The sequence below is a fragment of the Symphalangus syndactylus genome, chromosome 11 (assembly GCF_028878055.3).
Source record: "Symphalangus syndactylus isolate Jambi chromosome 11, NHGRI_mSymSyn1-v2.1_pri, whole genome shotgun sequence".
Classification (NCBI taxonomy): domain Eukaryota; kingdom Metazoa; phylum Chordata; class Mammalia; order Primates; family Hylobatidae; genus Symphalangus; species Symphalangus syndactylus.
Genome location: NC_072433.2, coordinates 45,716,682 through 45,740,682, shown reverse-complemented (window position 1 = coordinate 45,740,682; position 24,001 = coordinate 45,716,682). Strand labels below are relative to the sequence as shown.

Sequence of the window (24,001 nt, the reverse complement as noted above, 5' to 3'; positions counted from 1 at the left end):
TCTTGTATATATACAGTATATGTCTCTGCGTGTGTGTGTGTGTGTGTGTGTGTGTGTGTGTATGTATGCGAGTGAATATATATATGGTTTTTTTAGAGGTCAGTCAGTGGTTCTATTTTAAATGAGATATTTTCCTTATTATGCAGGAGAAAACAACATGGTACCTGTCTTGTTTATTTAATGTTTTGTTCAGTGTGTTTGGAAATAATCAAATTCTTGATTTGAATATTTTATTTCTAATCAGCATTTCTTCATAATTCTCCTAGTTACCTTTTGATCACAGTTGGAGTTGTATATGTCAAGTCATTTCCTCAGTCCAGGAAGGACATTTTGAAAGATTTGGTAGAAATGTGCCCTGGTGTGCAGCATCCCTTGAGGGGTCTGTTTCTTCGAAATTACCTTCTTCAGTGTACCAGAAATATCTTACCTGATGAAGGAGAGCCAACAGAGTAAGTGATTTTCTTTCTTGATTTTGTTGCAATATTTCTTTCATTGCAGAATGTATAAAAGTGTGGAAACATGTACAGAAATATAGTAAGTATCAATAATTCTTCCACCCAGTCAGCCATTTAGGCAACATTTGTATATAGATTTCCTTTGTCATATAGAACTCCTCAGTATATGTGGTATGATCTAAAATGTACTCTTATGCAAATTTTATCTTTGGATTATTAGGACCTGCTTTTTTAATTTAATGTAATTGAGCATTTTTCCACTACATTAAATATTCTTTGAAAATACAACTTTTTAAAGGGGGTTATATTTGGAAATTGAATTCGTAATGAAATAATAAAGTGTGAGCCAGCTGGATTTCATAATTTTTCCTTTAATGTCTATCAGTTTTTATAATTTATAGACTGCTAGTTACCTTGGAATATAAGTGAGTTTAACTATCTGTTACAAGTTAGCTATTAACTCCAGAAAAGAAAAAATAAAAGCTATTCAGAGCCACTCCTGTCTCTTGTGTAATCAGTATTCTAGAATCGAAGTCTACTGTACTTTTATCCCACAGCAGGGGCAGGTGGGCAGCCAACTGTGGTCTTCAGTGGGGTGAGCTGTTCACATGACAGGTCCCCAGATTAAAGAACTTCATTCCTTTTTATAAAGTTTATTCATTTATTTTCTTTCTTTAATTTTTAATCTTTTTTCAGTTTGCCCCAACAGATTTTGGTTTTTTCTTTTTAATATTTTCATTTATTTCTAAGGTGTACAATTCAATGTTTTTTAATATATCTGCATCAATTTCTTTTTTAAACAGTACAGAAAAGATAAAAAATTTAACAATGTAGAGAAACTGATAAAGTTATTTGCTTTATTACATTTTGACTGTCCATTTTGAGCATTTAATTAGGCAATCAATAAAAATTTTTGAAAGCTACTGAGGTCTCCATCCTAGGAGATGTAGAAAAATAAAGCAGGAAATCCATGGTCTCTTCCCTCACAAAGCTTACATTCCAATTAGAAACAAAATATTCAACAGTAAAATGATGTAGTTAGCAATACACCCTAAGTGTTAATTTTTTAGCCTTTTGTTTTTGTTTTTGGTTTGTAGGGATGGGGTCTCACTATGTTGCCCAGGCCAGTTTTAAACTCCCGGCCTAAGGCGATCTTCCTGCCTTGGCCTCCCAAAGCATTGGGATGACAGACATGAGCCACCATGCCCACCCTTCTAGCCTTTTTGAATTAAGGAAGTTGCCATAAGAGCAAGTCCACTTGGCCCAGGATAAGGAGTTGGGGAAAGTAATTTGCCCTTTAAATTTATACTGTCCTCTCCAGGTACCTTTTTCCCTAGATTCTGTTCCCTTTGAAATTTAACACTAAGCCAATGAAATTGAAAGTGATTTTTTATAAAGCACTGGTGTACTACAGAGATAAGTAGGAAATGCACAAAGGAGAGGGATAGCAGTAAGTTGGTCCTGTAAATACTGTGTAAAGGCTTTTCTGTTTCTTTGCAGCGAAGAAACAACTGGAGATATCAGTGATTCCATGGATTTTGTACTGCTCAACTTTGCAGAAATGAACAAGCTCTGGGTGCGAATGCAGCATCAGGGACATAGCCGAGATAGAGAAAAAAGAGAACGAGAAAGACAAGAACTGAGAATTTTAGTGGGAACAAATTTGGTGCGCCTCAGTCAGTTGGAAGGTGTAAATGTGGAACGTTACAAACAGGTTTATATATTTTTGTTACCTCTTCTTATGTTCTGAGATAGACTGAAATCTGATTTTTAAAATCAGAATATTTTTGTTATATAATATTACATTGAAAAAATCTTAAAATGGCTTTTACTGAAGAAGACTTAAATAAACAGAAAGATATATATGCAATGTTTGTGGACTGGAAGATTTAATATTGTCAAGATAGCATTTTTTTTTTTTTTTTTTTTTTTTTGAGACAGAGTCTCGCTCTGTCGCCCAGGCTGGCAATCTCGGCTCACTGCAAGCTCTGCCTCCCGGGTTCACGCTATTCTCCTGCCTCAGCCTCTCCGAGTAGCTGGGACTATAGGCGCCCGTCACCACGCCCGGCTAATTTTTTTGTACTTTTAGTAGAGATGGGGTTTCACTGTGGTCTCGATCTCCTGACCTCGTGATCCGCCCGCCTCGGCCTCCCAAAGTGCTGGGATTACAAGCGTGAGCCACCGCGCCCAGCCAAGATAGCATTTTTTAAAAAAAATGATCTATAGCTCCAATGTAATCTCAGTCAAAATCCCAGCAGACTTTTGTAGAAATTAAGAAGCTGATTCTAAAGTTTATGTAAAGAAACAAAGAACTTGGAACAGCTGCAACAAATTTGAAAAGGAAGAACAAGTTGAAAGACCCAAACAACCCGAATTCATGATTTACTTTAAAGCCACAGTGAGAGCCTGTGTGGTATTGGTGAAAAGGACAGACACACAAATCAATGGAGGGGAATAAAACAGGGAATGGCAAACTTTACCTGTGAGGGACCAGATAATAAATGTTTTTTGGCTTTGTAAGACATATACTGTACAATAAGCTTGTCCAACCTGTGGCTCAGGACAGCTTTGAATGTGGCCCAACATAAGTTTTTAAACTTTAAAACATGAGATTTTTTGCTTTTTTTTTTTTAAAGCTCAGCAGCTATTATTAGTGTATTTTATGTGTGGCCCAAGACAATTCTTCTTCTAATTATTCTTCAAGCCAAAAGGTTGAACACCCCAGTCTACAACTACTAACACTGCAGATACGGTGCAAAAGCAGCCACAGACAATATGGAAGTGAATGGACACGGCTGTGTTCCGGAAAAACTTTATTTGTAAAAACAAGCAGCAGCTCAGTTTACCGATCTCTGACTAGACAATCCATAATAGACCCAGATATTTATGATTAGTTATTTTTGATAAAAGTACAAAGGCAACCTTTTCAGCAAGTGATTCTGGAACAATTGGATGTTTATATGCAAACAAACGAAAAACCTGAACCTTGACCCATCCCTCATACCAATAGAAAAAACACAAAAATCTATCAGAGACCTAAATACAGAACCTAATACTATTAGAAGAAAACACAGAGGAAATCTTTTTGACCTAGGATTAGACAAAGATTTCTGAGGATATACAAGCACAAGCCCTGAAGAAAAAAGCTCACTTTTGAGAGGGCAAGGCAGATGGATCACTTGAGTCCAAGAGTTTGAGACAGGCCTGGGCAACATAGGGAGACCCCATCTCTACAAAAATTACCAAAATTAGCTGGGCATGGTGGAACGTACCTGTAGTCCCAGCACTCAGGAGGCTTGAGGTGGGAGGATGGCTTGAGCCTAGGAGGTGAATGTTGCATTGAGTGGAGATTGTGCCACTGCACTCCAGCCTGGGCAACAGAACAAGACCTTGTCTCAAAAAGAAAAAAGCTTTTAAAGTTTAGAAGTGGTGAAGTCTTGTTGAGAAAAATCTCAAATACGATTTTCAAGTTAGTAGTTCAAATGTGTTACTAGAGGAATAGCTTAAGATTTCGAAAACAGATTTTAACCCTTATGTGTGTTTTTTTCTCTTTCAGGTTGTTTTGACTGGCATATTGGAGCAAGTTGTAAACTGTAGAGATGCTTTGGCTCAAGAATATCTCATGGAGTGTATTATTCAGGTAGGTGGGAACATTTATTTCATTTTTTTAAATGACCTATTTTATCTTTCATTAAATTTAATTGTTTTGAAAAAATTTTGATGGAATAAGAAATAAGCTTTCCTAAATAAAGAATTTTCCTTGTGGGGTGTGGTGACTCACACCTGTAATCTCAGCACTTTGGGAGTTCAAGGTGGGAGGATCTCTTGAGGCCAGGAGTTCAAAACCAGCCTGGGCAACATAGCAAGATGCCATTTCTATAAAAAATTAAAAAATTTTTTTAGTGTTTCCTTTTTTTTCATGTAATCTTGCTTCTTCTAAAAATAATTTAAAAATAGGAATTTTCTGTTTCTAACTTATACCTTGGTCTTTGTATCGATGTGGTTTATTTTCCTCCAAAATGTAGGAATGAGTAATCTGAGTATTCCAGGTCTCTATAGTTTAGTTTAATTGTAGGTGCACTTTGTTTATTGGAATATTTCTGTCTGAGCTTATGTTTAGTAGAGAGGTTCAAAAGTAATGTGTTTGAATTTAGTTGTATAAGAATACAGTGTTTTTTTCCCCACAAATGTGAACTTTACCATATGTGAGTCCAGAATATTATGTGAAATACTTTTATTTGTATTGATCATTTGATTTTCAGGTTTTCACTGATGAATTTCACCTCCAGACTTTGAATCCTTTTCTTCGGGCCTGTGCTGAGTTACACCAGAATGTAAACGTGAAAAGCATAATCATTGCTTTAATTGATAGGTAAGACCTTCCAACACTGGAGGATAAATGCTCTGACTTGGGAATAATGAATTTTAAACATTTTTTTTGAATTATTTGTTTCTGTTACATCTTTATCATACCAATGGTCTTAATTTAATTATACTATAAATAATTTAGCTTTGTGAGTATGAGTACTAGGTACTTGCCTAGGTTAGACATGAAAGAGGCTTAACTTAAATATGCAGGAGACATGAAGATAATGAATATCTTTATTCTGTGTGTTTAATTGACATTTAAAGACATTTTACAGACTTATTTTTTTAAATTGTACAAATCCAAAGATCATATTGAGGAACAAAATTTGTTTTTTTACCATGATGTAAGTATCTTGCAGTGGGAACTCATTTGATTTAGAGTAGCCGTAAGATACAGATGATTGAAAATGTTTAAGTAATCACTCTATCATCACATTTTCTTAAAGAAAAAATTTTAAGTATCAAATATGTTTAGTACATCCACTTTTTTATTTTCTTAGATTTTTTTTTTTTTCTTTTTGAGACAGAGCCTCACTCTTGTCACCCAAGCTAGAGTGCAGTGGCACCATCTCGGCTCACTGCAACCTCCGACTCCTAGGTTCAAGTGATTCTAGTGTCTCAGCCTCCGGAGTAGCTGGGATTACAGACATGCACCACCATGCCCAGCTAATTTTTGTATTTTTAGTAGAGACAGTGTTTTTCCATGTTGGCTAGGCTGGTCTCAAACTCCTGAGCTCAAATGATCCGCCTGCCTCGGCTTCCCAAAGTGCTGGGATTACAGACATGAGCCACTGCGCTTGGCCAATCGGTGACTTTTTTGCAGCCATGTTGTGTAGTAGTACATAATATCTGTCTTACACTTGTAAGCATTGTCATGAAACCAGAAACCTAAGAGAAGATTTATTTCTGCAGATACCTTTTGTATGTTTTTTAAAAAACTAAGTTATTAGTTTTAAAGTCTTGAGAATTTAGATAACGAATTTTTCCAAATTATCGGCTCAATCCTGGGCAACAAAAATTCCATACTTATGGGGCCCACTCTTAAAGGAAGCTACTAACTGGATTTTCCTGAGTTGCCTGTAATGTCACTTACACATCTCTGTCAGTAGTGATGCTTCTGGGCATAGCAAAATGTGGATGTAGTTGTGACTCTGACAAACAGATAATGATAATGAAACATATTATTTTGAGTAAGATGTGGGAAATAAAAGTTAATTTTATGAATTTTAGACTTAGCTGTATTTCAAGCTTTAGTAAAAATGCAGTATCTTAAAATAGTCTATGTACTTCTATTTTTTAAAGGTTATTTATTTAAATCATGGTTGTTGAATACATTTGTCACTTTAATGCATTTCTGTCCATATCTACTTAATTATGCTTCAAAGAGTTTGAGAGAATTATCTTGTTGAAAATCTACTTAATATGGTATGAGATAAGAATGCTGATGAAAAAGGTTTCATTGGCAAAAGTGTTTAGTTAAAAATGAATTGAGGAGGCCGGGTGCAGTGGCTCACATCTGTAATCCTAGCACTTTCGGAGGCCAAGGAGGGAGGCTTGCTTGAGTCCAGGTCAGTACCACCCTGGGCAACATGGTGAAACCCCATCACTACAGAAAACACAAAAATTAGCTGGGTATGGTGGCACATGCTGTTAGCCCCAGCTACTCAGGAGGCTGAGGTGGAAGGAGGATGGCCTGAGCCCAACAGGTGGAGGTTTCATTGAGTGGAGAGTGTGTGACTGCACTCCAGCCCTGGCGACAGAGCGAGACTCTGTCTCAAAAAAAAAAAAAAAAAAAAAAAACCTTTTGGGCTCATACAAAATATAGAAAAGCAATAAAGAATAAGATGTCATCCATGATCTCACTACCCAAACCCTATATCTTTTAAAATAAAGGGTTTTCTTTCTTTCTTTTTTTAGATTAGCTTTATTTGCTCACCGTGAAGATGGACCTGGAATCCCAGCAGATATTAAACTTTTCGATATATTTTCACAGCAGGTGGCTACAGTGATACAGGTTTGTGTAGCATTTCTCCTAAGTTCTGAAAATTTTGAAACTTCTCTGCCTTCCTTTTACAATTGTTTAAAATAAATTGTGTGGTTTTCTAAACATTCCAGTCTAGACAAGACATGCCTTCAGAGGATGTTGTATCTTTACAAGTCTCTCTCATTAATCTTGCCATGAAATGTTACCCTGATCGTGTGGACTATGTTGATAAAGTTCTAGAAACAACAGTGGAGATATTCAATAAGCTCAACCTTGAACAGTAAGTCAGTTACATTTTTGTAAAAATCCTCATAAAGATATTTCTGTCCTAGATTTGCTTTTCTTTCTCAATTGTTTTTTGAACTGCTGGCATTTGTCTTGTTTTAATCATGCATTAAGATTGTCATCCTTAGCACTATTAGGGGCAGAAAGTAGTGACCAATTATTTGTTTTTTTTTATATTAATGAAAGTGTGGTACCTATGGACCGTAGGCAGTCTTCAGGGACCAGTGTCTCCAATTTGGATCCCTTGCTGTGTATTAGGGGCATCCAGTCTTTTGGCTTCCCTGGGCCACATTGGAAGAAGCATTTCCTTGGGCCACACATAAAATACACTAACACTAACGATAGCTGATGAGCTTAAAAAAAAAAAAAAATCCCAAAACACTCATAATGTTTTAAGAAAGTTTACGAATTTGTGTTGGGCCGCATTCAAGGCCATCCTGGGCTGCATGCGGCCTGTGGGCTTCTGGTTGGACAAGCTTGCATGTGAATGAGTTTGTTCTTAAACTGGTAAGGAAACTTTGTCAGGCAGTATTTATTTCCATAAGTAGTGTTTTCCTACGAATGAGCACATGGTGAAAAATGAGGGGCTATGTATATTTAAGGTGCAGAATTAAATTGGTTTAAATATCTTTTCTATTTTGAGCTTTGATTTAAAGGAAATATCAACAGTACTATTTCCAACTTGAAGCCTCCTCAGCTGTTCTGTCCTAGACCTATGGCGTCCTCTAGTGGCCACTATGGGCAGCTCTGATCCTGTTACCTTCCCCAGCAGTTCCCTTCCTGCCCCATTCCCCACTGCTCTCAACTTGGGTCAAGCCAGGCCTGCCTCCCACCGACATATTCTTCAGAATTTTACCTCATGTAATCTTCCTCCTTTCTATCTCTCTTCCAGTGGTTTACCTGCATCAAGAAAATTTCTTTTTTTCCTCCCTTTGTGTTACCCTTTTTCTTTTGGTCATTTTTGGTTTTGTGTGTGTGTGCGAACTGAAAACAAGTCCAGATATGGAATGATAAGTGTGAGAGAAAATTAAATGATGTACCAGGTGTAGTGGCTTGCACCTGTAATCCCAGCTATTCAGGAGGCTGAGGTGGGAGAATCACTTGAGTCCAGGAGTTTGAGAACAGCCTGGGCAACATAGCGAGACCTCGTCTCTAGTAAAAAATAAAATTAAAGATAAAAAAATTTAAATCAAAAAAATTAAATGATGTATCTATGTCTTTCTCCTCAAGTAAATTTTAAAGTAAAAATAGACAAAATAATTGGAAATAACAACCTCTAAAGAGGTTGTAATAAATGCCCCAATATGACTCAATATCTACAGAATTATTTTACTAACGACTACCTAAAAGTCAGTCAGCCTGCTTTTCCTTAATCACCAACATCCGATGCAGAAGAAATAGTTTATGTATTTTTCTATTGTGTCGAATTCCTGGTTTTGCATGGAGTTTCTTTCCTACTTATTTTCATCATGAATATACAATACTTGTTGGCTGCCCCCTGGGAACCAAACTACCACTTAAAATACTTCCCTTAGAAATGTCATCGAATTCTAGACAGTCATCTTAACTCTAGCTATACCATCTGTTCATGAGTTGGAAACTGTATCTAGTTTTGTATCAACAGAAAAATAATAGATGAATATATATTTGTGTTTAGATAAGCATTTTTATCCTCTTGAAAGGAGGTTGTTATAGTCTTCTGTGGTGGTGTGATTCACTTGACCCATTTCCTTTAATGTGTAATGAAAAATTTCAAATTCTTATGGAACAAGTGCTATTTGTGTATAGAAAGTTAATTTTATTCATTAGGACTTCTGTTTTTCTTTTTGTAGTATTGCTACCAGCAGTGCAGTTTCAAAGGAACTCACCAGACTTCTGAATATACCAGTTGACACTTACAACAATATTTTAACAGTCTTGAAATTAAAACATTTTCACCCACTCTTTGAATACTTTGACTACGAGTCCAGAAAGGGCATGAGTTGTTATGTGCTTAGTAATGTTCTGGATTATAACACAGAAATTGTCTCTCAAGATCAGATAAGAGAATACCTACGTGCTATTTTAGGGAAATAGTGTTACACTTTTAGACTTTGGACCTAGATACCTGAGATGGGAGGGGAGGGTAATTCAATACTAAATAAAATTTAGAAGTAACTTATTCGTTATATAAATTAAAAATTGAAGATGTATAAGGAATTATAAAAGATTTATAATTCCACCAGATAGAGAATAACTACTATTAATTAACATTTTGTGCATATCTTTCCAGACTTTTGTCTGTATATGTGTGTATGACATACATGTGTATCGACTTTCTCACCAAAAAAAGGAATGTCTTGTTGATACTGTATTTTAATTTTATAACTCGAAACACTTTTGACAGTGCCTTTATATGCCAGTGGTTTCATGTCAGTGGGTTTCTTGTGCCTTGCATGTTACAGGTGGATTCCATAATGAATTTGGTATCCATGTTGATTCAAGATCAGCCAGATCAACCTGTAGAAGACCCTGATCCAGAAGATTTTGCTGATGAGCAGAGCCTTGTGGGTCGCTTCATTCATCTGCTGCGCTCTGAGGACCTTGACCAGCAGTACTTGGTATGAGTTTACCCTTAGTATATCCCCGTATCAGCTCCTAGTGAAATCACATGTTCAAGTGCTGAAAATGGTTTAATTCACTTTCTGGTCTTAGATGGTTTTGAAGGAATTGCAACTGAATTAAAGATTCACTTAAACCTGGGAGGCGGAGGTTGCAGTGAGCCGAGATTGTGCCACTGCACTCCAGCCTGGACAACAGAGCGAGACTCCATCTCAAAAAAAAAAAAAAGATTCATGGCATCCATGGGCCTTTACTTTATGTATAAACACATAATTGTTTGTAAACTTCTGGAGCATGTGAGTAACAATTCAGTTGCTCTGATTTCTTTTGAAGACTATCTGAGAATTACAAAAAAGTCTGTCTTCTTTTACTTGAGTGCCCATAATTATTCCATGTTCATATTTTTCTGAACTATGTATTGCTTATAATAAACTTTATAAGAAATACAATTCTTATATTTAATTTTACTTTTCCAAATTCTCAAGTATAAATTATATTTGTCATATTGAAAATGTTTTTGTTTTTTGATGAAAGATTTAAAAATTCATTTTGCCGGCTGGGTGCAGTGGCTCACGCTTGTAATCCCAGCACTTTGGGAGGCCGAGGTGGGCGGATCACGAGGTCAGGAGATCGAGACCATGGTGAAACCCCATCTCTACTAAATATACAAAAAAATAGCTGGGCGCGGTGGCGGGCGCCTGTAGTCCCAGCTACTTGGAGAGGCTGAGGCAGGAGAATGGCGTGAACCCGGGAGGCGGAGGTTGCAGTGAGCCGAGATCGCGCCACTGCATTCCAGCCTGGGCGACAGAGCAAGACTCCGTCTCAAAAAAAAAAAAAAAAAAAATTCATTTTGCCTTTTTCTTAACTTTTTTTTCTGATAAAGAACAATCACATGAGGTTCTCTCTTTATTATTAGTCCACAGGGAATCTTTGTGAAATGGATAAAACATGTTGCCTGAGTAGGGGTATCAGTGACTGATAATAGATAGGTAGTTTATTTTAGTGAAGGGTTAGCATGGTTGACTGCTTAATTTATTGTTTGGGCAAAGTAGTTTAACCATTCTTGGATGCATAAGGCTGTTAGGCTGCTATGATGAAAAAGACATTTGCTTGAGGACGTCCTGACTGTCTCATCTCTTTCTGTTGACTTTCTTCATTGTAGTTGACACTCCTGTACTTCTTCATAATCAGTGTGAAATAAGAGGCTGACTTCTGTTGATAATGTGATGGTCTTTGTCTTGGTTGAGTGACAAACATTCCAGGACTGTGGTGTTGTGCTTTGTGAGCTATATGATCTGTACAGAGTGACTGAGTATTTTAACTGATTCTCTTATGTTTCTATGTGAGATTGTGTGTGTCTGTGTGTTTTCATTTTCTATTGCATACCAAATGTAGTAGTTAGAAACTATGCCTTCCGGCTGGGCATGGTGGCTCGCATCTATAATCCTAACACTTTGGGAGGCTGAGGTGGATGGATCACCTGAGTTCAGGAGTTCAAGACTAGCATGGCCAACACAGTGAAACCCCATCTCTACTAAAAATACAAAAAATTAGCTGGGCATGGTGGTGGGCACCTGTAATCCCAGCTGCTTGGGAGGCAGGAGATGATTCACTTGAACCCGGGAGGTGGAGGTTGCAGTAAGTGGATATCACGCTGTTGCACTCCAGCCTGGGCAACAAGAGTGAAACTCTGTCTCAAAAAAAAGTATGCCTTCTGCATGTGGCTGATTGGTTATTCCCATGTATGGAGATCTTTAATGATAGGGTCATTAGCTCTGGCTGCCCCTAGGGGAAATGCATTCTCTTATTCATCTACCATATCAGGAATTTCACAAAACCTGAATTGCCATTGTGTCACGTATACTAAAAATATTTTATAAACTCTGTGTTTTTCTTGTAATTTTTCTGAATTGGCTCTATGTTGTGCCATTTCAGAAAAAAAAACCCAAGAAAAACACAGAATTCATGGAATATTTCACAAGTAGCTCTTTTAAAGTATGTTAGCATTTTCCTTGACTTAAATGGTCTTAATATTTTTTTGAATGAGGAGATATGATGTACCAGTAATATGTGTATAGTTGTTCTGTATCATAATAATAGTTAATATTACTGAGCATTTGCCTTGTGCTAAGTAGTGGTGAGACTTCACATGTGTCACTTGATCTTCCCAACAACCCTAGGAGTTTATAGAAACTTGTGGCTAAGAGAAGGTAAATAATTTGCCCAAGGCCACACATTTAATAAGTATTAGCATCTGCTTTTAAATGTGAGTCTCTTGAGTATCTTCACAGCCTTTTTTTTTTCTCTTTTCTTCTTTTTTCTTTTCTGTGATGGAATCTTGTTCTGTCACCCAGGCTGGAGTGCAGTGGTGTGATCCCAGCTTACTGCAACCTCCATCTCCTGGATTCAAGCAATTCTCCTGCCTCAGCCTCCTCCGTAGCTGAGATTACAGTTGTGCGCCACCACGCCCAGCTAATTTTTGTATTTTTAGTAGAGACGGGGTTTCCCTATGTTGGCCAGGCTGGTCTTGAACTCCTGACCTCAACTGATCTGTCCACCTTCGGCCTCCCAAAGTGCTGGGATTACAGACATGAGTCACCACACCTGGCCATAGCCTACATTCTTTATCAGTGCAGCATACTTTGCACATGTGTGTATGAAAATATATTTAAATATATCTTTGCTTCTAACTCACTACCTTGGGCAGGTTATACAACCTCTCTGAAACTCAGTCTTCCCCATTTGTGAAATGGAATTGTATCTGTCTCTGGGTTGTTGTGACAACTTGAGGAGATAAGAAATATGTAAATTGCCTACCATAAGGTATGGTACATTGTATATATTCACAAAATGTTAGCAATGATTATTAGAGCCCACATTTATTTCACAAATGATTAATCATAGTTTGGAAATTTTTTTTTCTTTAATGCTTTTGGGTCAGATTTTGAACACAGCACGAAAACATTTTGGAGCTGGTGGAAATCAGCGGATTCGCTTCACACTGCCGCCTTTGGTATTTGCAGCTTACCAGCTGGCTTTTTGATATAAAGAGAATTCTAAAGTGGTGAGTTTACTTTTAAGAATTTAGGTACTTTTTTTCCGTTTTCATCACTCTGAGTGTGTGTGTGTTTGTTTTATATTATAAAAAATTTCAAACATACAAAAATAGACAGTGGTATAATAAAATCCCATTTTCGCCAACTCTCTATTTGTTACTTATCCTGTGTTAAGCGTTCCTGACGGTGATGTTGGTGGATCACATACTAACTGAGGGATCACATAAAAAGCACTTAGAAATGCAAGATTAAAGCAGTGTGAATTTATGCGGAAACTCTTTCCTAAGTTCTAATTCAGGTTAGCTTTAAAACCTAAGGAGAGGGCCTAGCATTGCAGTCATTTCTCTCTAAAGGCATATCATTGAATAATATCATGAGTTGTGGGCAGCTTTTTATGAGCTTTTTTCTTCCTCAAAATGGAACCATGGCTTGAGTCTTCATGGTGTAGTTTTGAAGAAAATGCCTCAAGCTCATGTACCTGAAAGTTGGACAGTCAGGTTAATGTTAAGGAACAACCTCAGTAACTTAATTTTGTTTGTTTGTTTGTTTTGCGATAGGGTCTCATTCTGTTACCCATGCTGGAGTACAGTGGCTCAGTCTTGGCTCACTGCAACCTCCAACTCCTGGGTTCAAGCGATTCTTGTGTGTCAGCCTCCTAAGTAGCCGGGATTACAGGTGTGCACCACCATGTCCAGCTAATTTTTGTATTTTTAGTAGAGACAGGGTCTTGCCACGTTGACCAGCTGGTCTCGAACTTGTGGCCTCAAGTGATCCTCCTGCCTCAGTCTCTCAAAGTGCTAGGATTGTAGGTGTGAACCACTGCACCCGGCCTCAGTACAGACTTGATTTTCTCATAATAGAGAAAAAAGATGTATGCAGTAGACCTACCAGCATGAAACAGCAGCTTTTGGCCAATTTTTATTAGGCCAGCTTATCATTCACTCTTTACCAGCATTTATGGATAGGAATTTGTGAATATAACAATAAAAATAGCAACCAGCCTACATTACAAAGCCATAGTAATTAATACAGTATGGTAATATGGTACCGGCATAAAAACAGACACATAGACCAATGGAACAGAATAGAGAGTCTAGAAATAAACCCACACATATGCAATAAACTAATCTTTCATAAGTACACCAAGAATACACAAAGGGGAAAAAAATGGTCTCTTCAAGAAATAGTATTGGGAAAGTTGGATATCCATGTGCAGAAGAATGGAATTGGACTCTTATACCATATATAATAATGAACTCAAAATGGATTAAAGACCTGAAACCATAAAGCTCCCAGAAGAAAACATAGGGAAAAACCTCCTTGTCATTGGTCAATGATTTTTTGGATATGAAACCAAAAACCTACACAACCAAAGGAAAAATAAGTTTAAAAATAAGCAAAAAATAAGTTTAAAATAAGCAAAAAGTAAGTTTAAAATAAGTTTAAAATAAGCAAAAATAAGTTTAAAATAAGCAAAAAATAAGCAAAAATAAGTTTAATAAACTAAAAAGGAAACAAGCAGCAGAGTGAAGGGACAGGCAATGGAATGGGGGAGAATATTTGCAAACTATACATCTGAAAAGTGGCCAATATCTAAAATATATATGGAACGCAACTCAATAGCAAGCAAATGAATAACTTGATTTAAAAATGAGCAAAGGATCTGAATAGACATTTTTCCAAAGAAGACATACAGGTGGCCAACTGGTATATGAACAGATGTTCAACATCATTTATCAGGAAAATGTAAATCAAAACCACTATGAGATGTCACCTCACGTCTGTCAGAATAACTGTTACCAAAAAAACAGAAAATCAAGTGTTGGCAGGGATGTAGAGAAATGGGAACGCTGTTTATTGTTGGTGGGAATATAAATTAGTATAGCCATTATGGAAAACAGTATGGAGGTTCCTCAAAAAACTGAAACTAGAACTACCATGTGACCCTGCAGTCCCACATCTAGTTATGTATTCAAAGGAAAGGAAATCAGTATCTCAGAGAGATACCTTCACTCCCATGTTTATCGCAGCATTATTCACAATGGCTGAGATATGGAAACAACCTTAGTGTCTGTCGATAGATGAGTAAAGAAATTGTGTATATATGTGTCTGTATATACGTATATATGTGTGTATATGTATGTATGTACACACATATTCTCTACATAGTAGAATAATACTCAGCTATAGAAATGAAGAAAATCTTGCCATTTATGACAACAGGGGTTAATCTGGAGGACATTATTCTAAGTGAAATAAGCCAAACACAGAAAGGCAAATACTGTATCACTTCATTTATATGTAGAATTGTTTTTTAAGTTGAATTCATCCAGCCTGGGTAACATAGCAAGACCCAATCTCTATTAAAAAATAAAAAGGCCGGGTGTGGTGGCTCACGCCTGTAATCCCAGCACTTTGGGAGGCCGAGGCAGGCGATTCACCTGAGGTCGGGAGTTCGAGAACAGCCTGACCAACATGGAGAAACCCGTCTCTACTGAAAATACAAAATTAGCTGGGCGTGGTGGCGCATGCCTGTAGTCCCAGCTACTCAGGAGGTTGAGGCAGGAGAATCACTTGAACCTGGGATGCAGAGGTTGCAGTGAGCTGAGATCATGCCATTGCGCATCAGCCTGGGCAACAAGAGTGAAACCCGTCTAAAAAAAAATTAAAAAATTAGCCAAGTGTGGTGGTACATGCCTGTAGTCCTACCTACTCAAGAGGCTAGGGCAGGGTCAGGTGTGGTGGCTCACACCTGTGATCCTAGCACTTTGGGAGGCCAAGGTGGGCAGATCATCTGAGATCAGGAGTTTGAGACCAGCATGGCCAACATGGTGAAACCCCGTCTCTACTAAAAATACAAAAATTAGCCAGGCATGAGGGCACATGCCTGTAATCCCAGCTACTCAGGAAGCCAAGGCAGGAGAATCACTTGAACCCGGGAGGCAGAGGTTGCAGTAAGCCGAGATTGGGCCACTGCACTCCAGCCTGGGCGACAAAGTGAGACTCCGTCCCCAAAAAAAGAGGCTAGGGCAGGAGGACAGGTTGAGCCTAGGAGTTGGAGGCTGCAGTGAGTTATGATTGTGCTTTTGCGCTCCGGCCTGGGTAACAGAGGGAGACCTAGTCACTAAAAAATGGTTGAACTTGTGTAAGCAAAGACTAGAACAGTAGTTGCCAAAGAATACAAACTTTCAGTTATAAGATAAAAAAATCATGGGGATCAAAACGATTTAGGGCAAATAAATAAAAGTAACTAGCCTTTACTTATTTACTAGCATTTCTTACTGTGTTGTCATGCACTGTGCCAAGGTCTATGACTGCCACTGTCACTTTTTTTTTTTTTTGAGTCAAGGTCTTTGTCGCCCAGACTGGGATACAGTGGTGTGATTAAGGCTCACTGCAGCTTCGAACTCTTAGGCTCAAGCGATCCTTCCATTTCAGCCTCCTGAGTAGCTGGGACTACAAGCATGTGCCACCACACTGGCTAATTTTTAATTTTTTGTAGAGACAGAGTCTCACCATGTTGCCTATGGTGGTCTGAAACTCTTGGACTCAAGCAATCCTCCTGCCTCCTTGGCCTCCCTGAGTGTTGGGATTACAGGCATGAGCCACCATGCCCAGCCTGTCGCCATCTTTTAAAAATGAAGAGAACTGATTGCTTTAACAAGAAGAAATTTGGGTAGTCAATCATGATAAAATACTTAACCTCGCTTGTAATTACAACAGCTAACCTTTTAAGAAATCAAATTGGCAAAGAGAAATGAAAAATAAGGTTCAGCAATGGTGATGGTGTGATGAAAATTCATTCTCATCTAATGTTGGCAGTGTGAATTACTATAATACTTCTAGGAAGTTGGCAGTATGTAAGTAGGGTGTTAAAATATCCAATAATTTTACTTCCAAGTAGAATTCCAAGAATTTAAACTAAGGGAATAATCAGAGTCTCAATAAAGCTTAGTGTATATAGAACATTCATTGTAATATTAGAGATTATTTCTAAAAGGGAATAGTTAAATAAATTATGCCATAGCCAGTCTCCATAATATTTTCTAGTCATTAAAATGATTTCGAATTAGTATCGGGAAAATTGTTAGGACAACATAAGTGAAAGAAAAATTAGAGCTGGGTGCAGTGGCTCATGCCTGTAATCCTAGCACTTTGGGAGGCTGAGGCAGGCGGATCACCTGAGGTCTGGAGTTTGAGAACAGCCTGACCAATATGGAGAAACCCCGTCTCTACCAAAAATACAAAATTAGCTGGGTGTGGTGGCGCATGCCTGTAATCCCAGCTATTCGGTAGGCTGAGGCAGGAGAATCACTTGAACCTGGGAGGTGGAGTTTGTGGCGAGCTGAGATCATGCCATTGCACTCCAGCCTGGGCAACAAGAGGGAAACTTCTTCTCAAAAAAAAAAAAAAAGAAAAATTAGATACAAATTACTTGAAGTGTGAATCAATTTTGTTTTAACTCTCAAGAAAATAAGGGCTAGATGCAGTGGCTCATGCCAGTAATCCTAGCACTTTGGGAGGCTGAGATGGGTGGATCACTTGAGGTCAGCAGTTCAAGACTAGCCTGGCCAATAAGGTGAAACCCCTTCTCTACTAAAAATACACAAATTAGCAGGGCGTGGTGGCACGCTTGTAATCCCAGCTACTGAGGAGGCTGAGGCAGAAGAATGGCTTGAACCCAGGAGGCAGAGGTGGCAGTGAGCCGAGATCGCGCCAAAGAGAAAAAAGAAAACCACACACAAAAATGCCAGTTACATTACATTTACATACAAAAAAAGAAACATTTAGCATCCGAATGTTACCAGTGATTATCCCTGGGTGGTAGATTTAGGGATGATGTGTGGATGATTTTGTGTATTTTTCTAATTTTCTCCAATTTGGGAATGTAACTTACAAATCAGAAAAAACAATTTTATCAGCCAGGTGTGATGGCTCATGCCTGTAATCCCAACACTTTGGGAGGCTGAGGCGGGAGGTTTGCTCGGGGCCAGTAGTTCAAGATCAGCCTGGGCAACAGAATGAGACCCTGTCTCTCCAAAAAATAAAAATAAAAATTAGCCAGGTGTGGTGATGAGAGCCTATAGTCCTAGCTATTCGGGAGTCTGAGGTGGGAGCATCACTTGAACCCAGGAGTTCGAGGCTGCAATGAGCTGTGATCACACCACTGCACTCCAGCTGGATAACAGAGCTTATAAAAAAAAAAAAGGAAAGAAAAAACAGGTTGGGTGCGGTGGCTCACGTCTGTGATCCCAGCACTTTGGGAGGCTGAGGCGGGCGGATCGCTTGAGGTCAGGAGTTACCAGCCTGGCCAACTTGGTGAAACCCCACCCCTACTAAAAATACAAAATTAGCTGGGTGCGGTGGCAGGCACCTGTAATCCCAGCTACTCGGGAGGCTGAGGCAGGAGAATCACTTGAATCCAGGAGATGGAGATTGCAATGAGCCAAGATTGCGCCACTGCACTCCAGCCTGGGCAACAAGAGCAAAACTCCGTCTCAAAAAGGAAAAACAAATACCAAATACATTAACATTGCAAAGGCAATTTAACCTCAAATGATGTTTTGAGAAGACATCCTGCTTGATTTACTTGTTTGCCCTATAACTGAAACAGAAGGAAAATGACAGGAAAACTGTGTACTCAACTTACCGCGTTCACTATTTTGTTCTATTAAAAGTTTTAAATAAAATGGATATCCTGGAACAAGTTAATTTTGAACTTAAGGTAACTTAAAATGTTTTTTCTTGTTTTAGGATGACAAACGGGAAAAGAAATGCCAGAAGATTTTTTCATTTGCCCACCAGACTATCAGTGCTTTGATCAAAGCAGAGCTGGCAGAATTGCCCTTAAGACTTTTTCTTCAAGGAGCACTAGCTGCTGGGGAAATTGGTTTTGAAAATCATGAAACAGTCACATATGAATTCATGTCCCAGGTGATTATCTGTTTTTTCTGCGTTGTCAGGTCAGCTCTGCTGGGTTCAGTTGCTTGTTTGCAGGCATGGTGGTAATGCACATGAATTTGCTCTTCTTTTACTGAATATGTGACTACCACCTTCCCACCATTATGGAACCTATTAATATTATTGTCGTAATTGACTGGTGTTGATCATTTGCTGATGAAATCTAAGATTTCCAAGTGGGTCATGGTAAAAGTGTTTCATGGAACATGAAATTTGGGAAATGCACTCAATTCCCAAAATTCAGTTTGGGAACCCTGGGTTAAACAAAGTTGAAAGAAGTTTCTTTATTGCAACTTTTTAGCTTTTTTTCCATCTCAGCTGTGTCCCGTGGCTCTCAGGAGAGGGTGCAGCATGTTCTGATATGAAGGCTGCAGAAGTCTCACAAGATGGAGGTTTGGTGACAAGTACTTTGGAAAATGCTCAACTAGAGGATGGTTGGTCCTTGAAAGTCCTTTCTGCTTTGTGTTCACTAGGCATTTTCTCTGTATGAAGATGAAATCAGTGATTCCAAAGCACAGCTAGCTGCCATCACCTTGATCATTGGCACTTTTGAAAGGATGAAGTGCTTCAGTGAAGAGAATCACGAACCTCTGAGGACTCAGTGTGCCCTTGCTGCATCCAAACTTCTAAAGAAACCTGATCAGGGCCGAGCTGTGAGCACCTGTGCACATCTCTTCTGGTCTGGCAGAAACACGGACAAAAATGGAGAGGAGGTAAGGTCATTCCTGACTGCATGATAGCAGACAGGATCGATAACAGGGATCAGTTGTCATGGCCTTGTGTTCTGGAGGTGAAACATTTGGGGTGCTTGGAAATCTGATGAACAAAATTGCTTTGTTTTGTTAAAAAAGAGAGTCTCATCCTGTAGTGAAGCCTCTGCTTTGAGGATATTGTAACATAGCAAGTTCGAACCGCTACCTGTTTTTAAAAAAATACAGCTGTAAACTTCAAAACAAGGAGGAGAATGAAAAGGATTTAAATTTGTTGTGTCCCTTTAAAACATGAAAGAGCACGGTAGTGTTGTGTTTCTTTGTATGAAAACGGGATGTTTCATTAATCTCTTCACTGTCCCCCTGCCCTTTTATTTTAGCTTCACGGAGGCAAGAGGGTAATGGAGTGCCTAAAGAAAGCTCTAAAAATAGCAAATCAGTGCATGGACCCCTCTCTACAAGTGCAGCTTTTTATAGAAATTCTGAACAGATATATCTATTTTTATGAAAAGGAAAATGATGCGGTAAGTGAATTAGTAAAGTGTTGTTAATAAACTAATATTTTCCCTTCCTACTCTTAGGAGATTTGATATGTACAAAAGTTTATCATTCTGATACTTTAATCACTGTTCATTTAAAAAATATAAAATAATTTACAGATGTCAAATAATAGGCTAATTTGTCATAATGTTCTAGTTTAAGATAATTCGTAGGCTGGGCGTGGTGGCTCAAGCCTGTAATCCCAGCACTTTGGGAGGCCAAGGCAGGCAGATCACCTGAGGTCAGGAGTTTGAAACCAGCCTGGCCAACATGGTGAAACCCCATCTCTACTAAAAATACAAAAATTAGCCAGGCGTGGTGGCAGGCGCCTGTAAATCCCAGCTACTTGGAAGCCTGAGGCAGGAGAATCGCTTGAACCTGGGAGGTGGAGGCTGCAGTGAGCCAAGACTGTGCCATTGCACTCCTGCCTGGGCAACAAGAGTGAAACTCCGTCTCAAAAATAATAATAATAAGAATTCCTAAACGCAGTATCCTTTTAGCAATACAGTTTTGGTCAAGATTCGTAAGTTAAATAAAATTTTGCTTGTTTTTCTTTTTTTGACTGAGTCTGGCTCTGTCACCCAGGCTGGAGTGCAGTGGCACAATCTCAGCTCTTTGCAACTTCTGCCTCCCAGGTTCAAGCAAGTCTCATGCCTCAGCCTCCTGAATAGCTGGTATTATAGGCGCCCGGCACCACGCCCAGCTAATTTTTGTATTTTTAGTAGAGGTGGGGTTCCACCATGTTGGCCAGGCTGGTCTCAAAACTCCTGACTTCAAGTGATCTGCCCACCTCAGCCTCCTAAAGTGCTGGGAGTACAGGGATGAGCCACTGCGCCGGGCCAATTTTGCTTGTATGAAAGGGTTTTTTGTGTTTTTTTTTTTTTTTTTTTTTTTTTGATAGTCAGTAATTGTTCAAACTAGGAATTGTATCCCCATCTTTCTTTTTTCATAATTACTCAGGGAATTGATGAGCGTAACAGAAACTCCTCAAAACAGTTTTATTAAATTGCCTTTCATTTTTTGTAGTACATGCTTGATCATGAATTTGTACATATTCTTTTGTAGGTAACAATTCAGGTTTTAAACCAGCTTATCCAAAAGATTCGAGAAGACCTCCCGAATCTTGAATCCAGTGAAGAAACAGAGCAGATTAACAAACATTTTCATAACACACTGGAGCATTTGCGCTTGCGGCGGGAATCACCAGAATCTGAGGGGCCAATTTATGAAGGTCTCATCCTTTAAAAAGGAAACAGCTCACCATACTCCTTTCCATGTACATCCAGTGAGGGTTTTATTACGCTAGGTTTCCCTTCCATAGATTGTGCCTTTCAGAAATGCTGAGGTAGGTTTCCCGTTTCTTACCTGTGATGTGTTTTACCCAGCACCTCCGGACACTCACCTTCAGGACCTTAATAAAATTATTCACTTGGTAAGTGTTCAAGTCTTTCTGATCACCCCAAGTAGCATGACTGATCTGCTATTTAAAATTCCTGTGATCTTTAAAAAAAAAAAAAAAAAAAACCCACAAAAAAACCCACAAGCACTTATCTTGGCTACTAATGAAGCTCTCCTTCTTTTTTTTTTTGTTTGTTTGTTTGCTTCATTGTTCATTGTGTATTTTCTTCATTCCTGGGGAGTACTAACCCAAAAGTGTCTGTCTCTCTTGTTTTCTAGTCCAATTTGAGATTAATTTAGAAGAAAGGAATAGTGTATGTGAAATTCATCTTGGGCTTTTCCCTAAATTGCAAGATAAGGCCATGTGTAAGATTTTCCCTAAAACTAGAATATATTAATGCATGTTTGAGAATTTTAAAGCACCATGGTCAAAACCAGAAGCTATATTTTGCATATTTGGACTCAGCCATCCATTAAGAACCTACGTTGTCCTCTGGACATATTTATCAATATAATTGGGTTTAAAATAGTATAAAAGAAAATTTGTGATCTATATAATTTATGTATCACCTTCATTGTAAATTTAGCAGGAAATGCATCACAATTATGATTTTTTTTTTTTGCACCAGTGAAACAATAAAGATGCTATTAACAATTTTGGAGCTTTTTTCCCCTTTCATACTATCTTTAATTGATAAAAAGAACTAGTAGAATGGCTATAGAGTTTAATAGTCATTCTCATATATTCACAGAGCTCACTTAACTCTAGTTTTAAGCACTTGTTGAGCAAGGCAGCATCTACTCTTTTTAGTCATTTATACCCGTTTTCTTTCCTCAACTTTACCCTGCTTTTCCCAAGGCATGTTAAATTCACATAAACCTCCCAAAGGCTCACCACCGATACTAGTTACCTACTATATAATAAACCATCCCAAAACTTAGTGTCTTAAAACAGCAAATATTTATCTCACAGGTCTCTGGATCAGGAATTTGGGAGCAGCTTAGCTGGTGGCTCTGGCGAAGAGTGTGGTATAAGGTTGCAAGCAAGGTACTGGTTGGGGCTGCAGTCATCTGATGCTTTGACTGCTGGGGCTGACTTTTCTGCTCACTGACTTGGCTGTTAGGCAGAGGCCTCAGTTCCTCTCCTTGACGGCCCTTCCATAGAGTTCCTCACAGCATGGTGGCTGGCTTTCCCCTGAGTATGAAAGCAAGAAGGAAACCACAGTGCCTTTCAGTGGCCTCCCCGTGGAAGTGACATGCTCATTTTTGCCTTATTCTGTAAGTGGGGAGTCACTAAGTCTAGCCTATATTCAAGGGTAAGGAGAATTAAGCTCCACCTCTTGAAGGGAGAATTTATAGACATTTTCAAATGACTACATCACTTAACCCCTCACCATCTGCCCTCCCATTGCTAGCACTTGATGACTAGCCCTTGCTGGGCTTTACATGAACAGATGTTTCCCAAAGTTATAAAATTAGTACCACTAAAATGTATCAAATGTTAAGCCATTCTGTGCTATGTCATAGTCCAGCAAACCCTTTCTGTTCTTTGCAGGTGTTAGTTTACCCCGTATAAACCTGATTATGGCTTGACATGTCCATATTATTTACATGTTTTGTGAAATACAACGGGAATAGTAGAAAAGACATGAGTCGAGAATACTTGAATCGAAGAGGTTGGTTTGCAAGTAAAATAATGTCAGTACAGTGTGTAAATTATCTCTTATTTTCTGGGTTGAGGTAAACCCAATTTTAAAAATAATAAACCAACAAAAGTAAATAAAAGTGAAACAAAAGCACTGCTAGTATCCTTAAGTTACAGATTTTTTTTGTTGAACAAAAACTGGGTACCAGATATAGTTAGGCACTGAATCTAAAGGTGAAGAAGATCATAGTCCCTAGCTTCAAGAACGTTATTCTGCTGTGAAGACAGACCCGTAGTTACAGAAGATGGTAAGGGTATGCCCAGGAGAGCAGTGAAGAAGAGCTTTGAGGGATTGGAGATGGGGAAGTTCTCCAGAGGGTTGTATGAATTCTCGTGGAACGTCAAGTCCAATAGTTGATTTAGTCTTCTGAGGCCAGTGCTTTGGCCTGCAGTCCCAGGCTACTCAGATAGAACCATGGGCTGAAGCAAGTTATACTCTTGGCTGTCTGTAGTGAAATAGATACTTAGAAATTGACTTAGCATTTAAAACCTTTTATAGCAATTTGACAGAGTAATTTTATGTCTATTGGATGTAATAAACATTTGGCTTTGTGTTTTGTGTGTCTGCTATTCCCTGTTCTCCTTTTTTAGTAATTTTTATTGTATCTTACAAAAAAGTACCTGTCCTTAATTGGGGTGTGGTGGGGAATCCTTCACAGGTGGATGGAAACGCTGAACCAGGGCAAGCTTGGTGCTGAATGGCATTAAATTCCAAGACTAGGGGATAGCTCAGGAGGACACATCTAGGAAGATGCTGTGACTGGATGAGAGATGCCTGCCGTGTAGACTTTCCTACCCTCCCTTTCCTGTCTCCACCCAGGAAACCAGTGATTCTTAGAGTCCAGATGATCCCTTCTTTGCCTAGAAATTCATGTTTCTCACTCATCCTCAATCCTGAAATTGGTGGTCATCAGGTTAATGAACTGCGAAAACACCCT

The 24,001-nt window shown here is 38.6% G+C and overlaps 1 protein-coding gene across 1 annotated transcript; it reads left to right on the top strand.

Annotated features, from left to right (window-relative positions):
* Positions 1-267: 267 nt before the first annotated feature.
* Positions 268-23,618, top strand: LOC129493050 (vacuolar protein sorting-associated protein 35-like). Its single transcript, XM_055298709.2, is given in 13 exon segments — positions 268-449; positions 1,956-2,169; positions 4,012-4,095; positions 4,718-4,827; positions 6,741-6,837; positions 6,939-7,087; positions 8,925-9,129; positions 9,534-9,692; positions 12,635-12,757; positions 18,504-18,683; positions 19,184-19,423; positions 19,801-19,944; positions 21,026-23,618. Coding segments are annotated over 13 exon segments (1,986 nt in total). The 5' UTR covers positions 268-348; the 3' UTR covers positions 21,206-23,618.
* Positions 23,619-24,001: the final 383 nt, after the last annotated feature.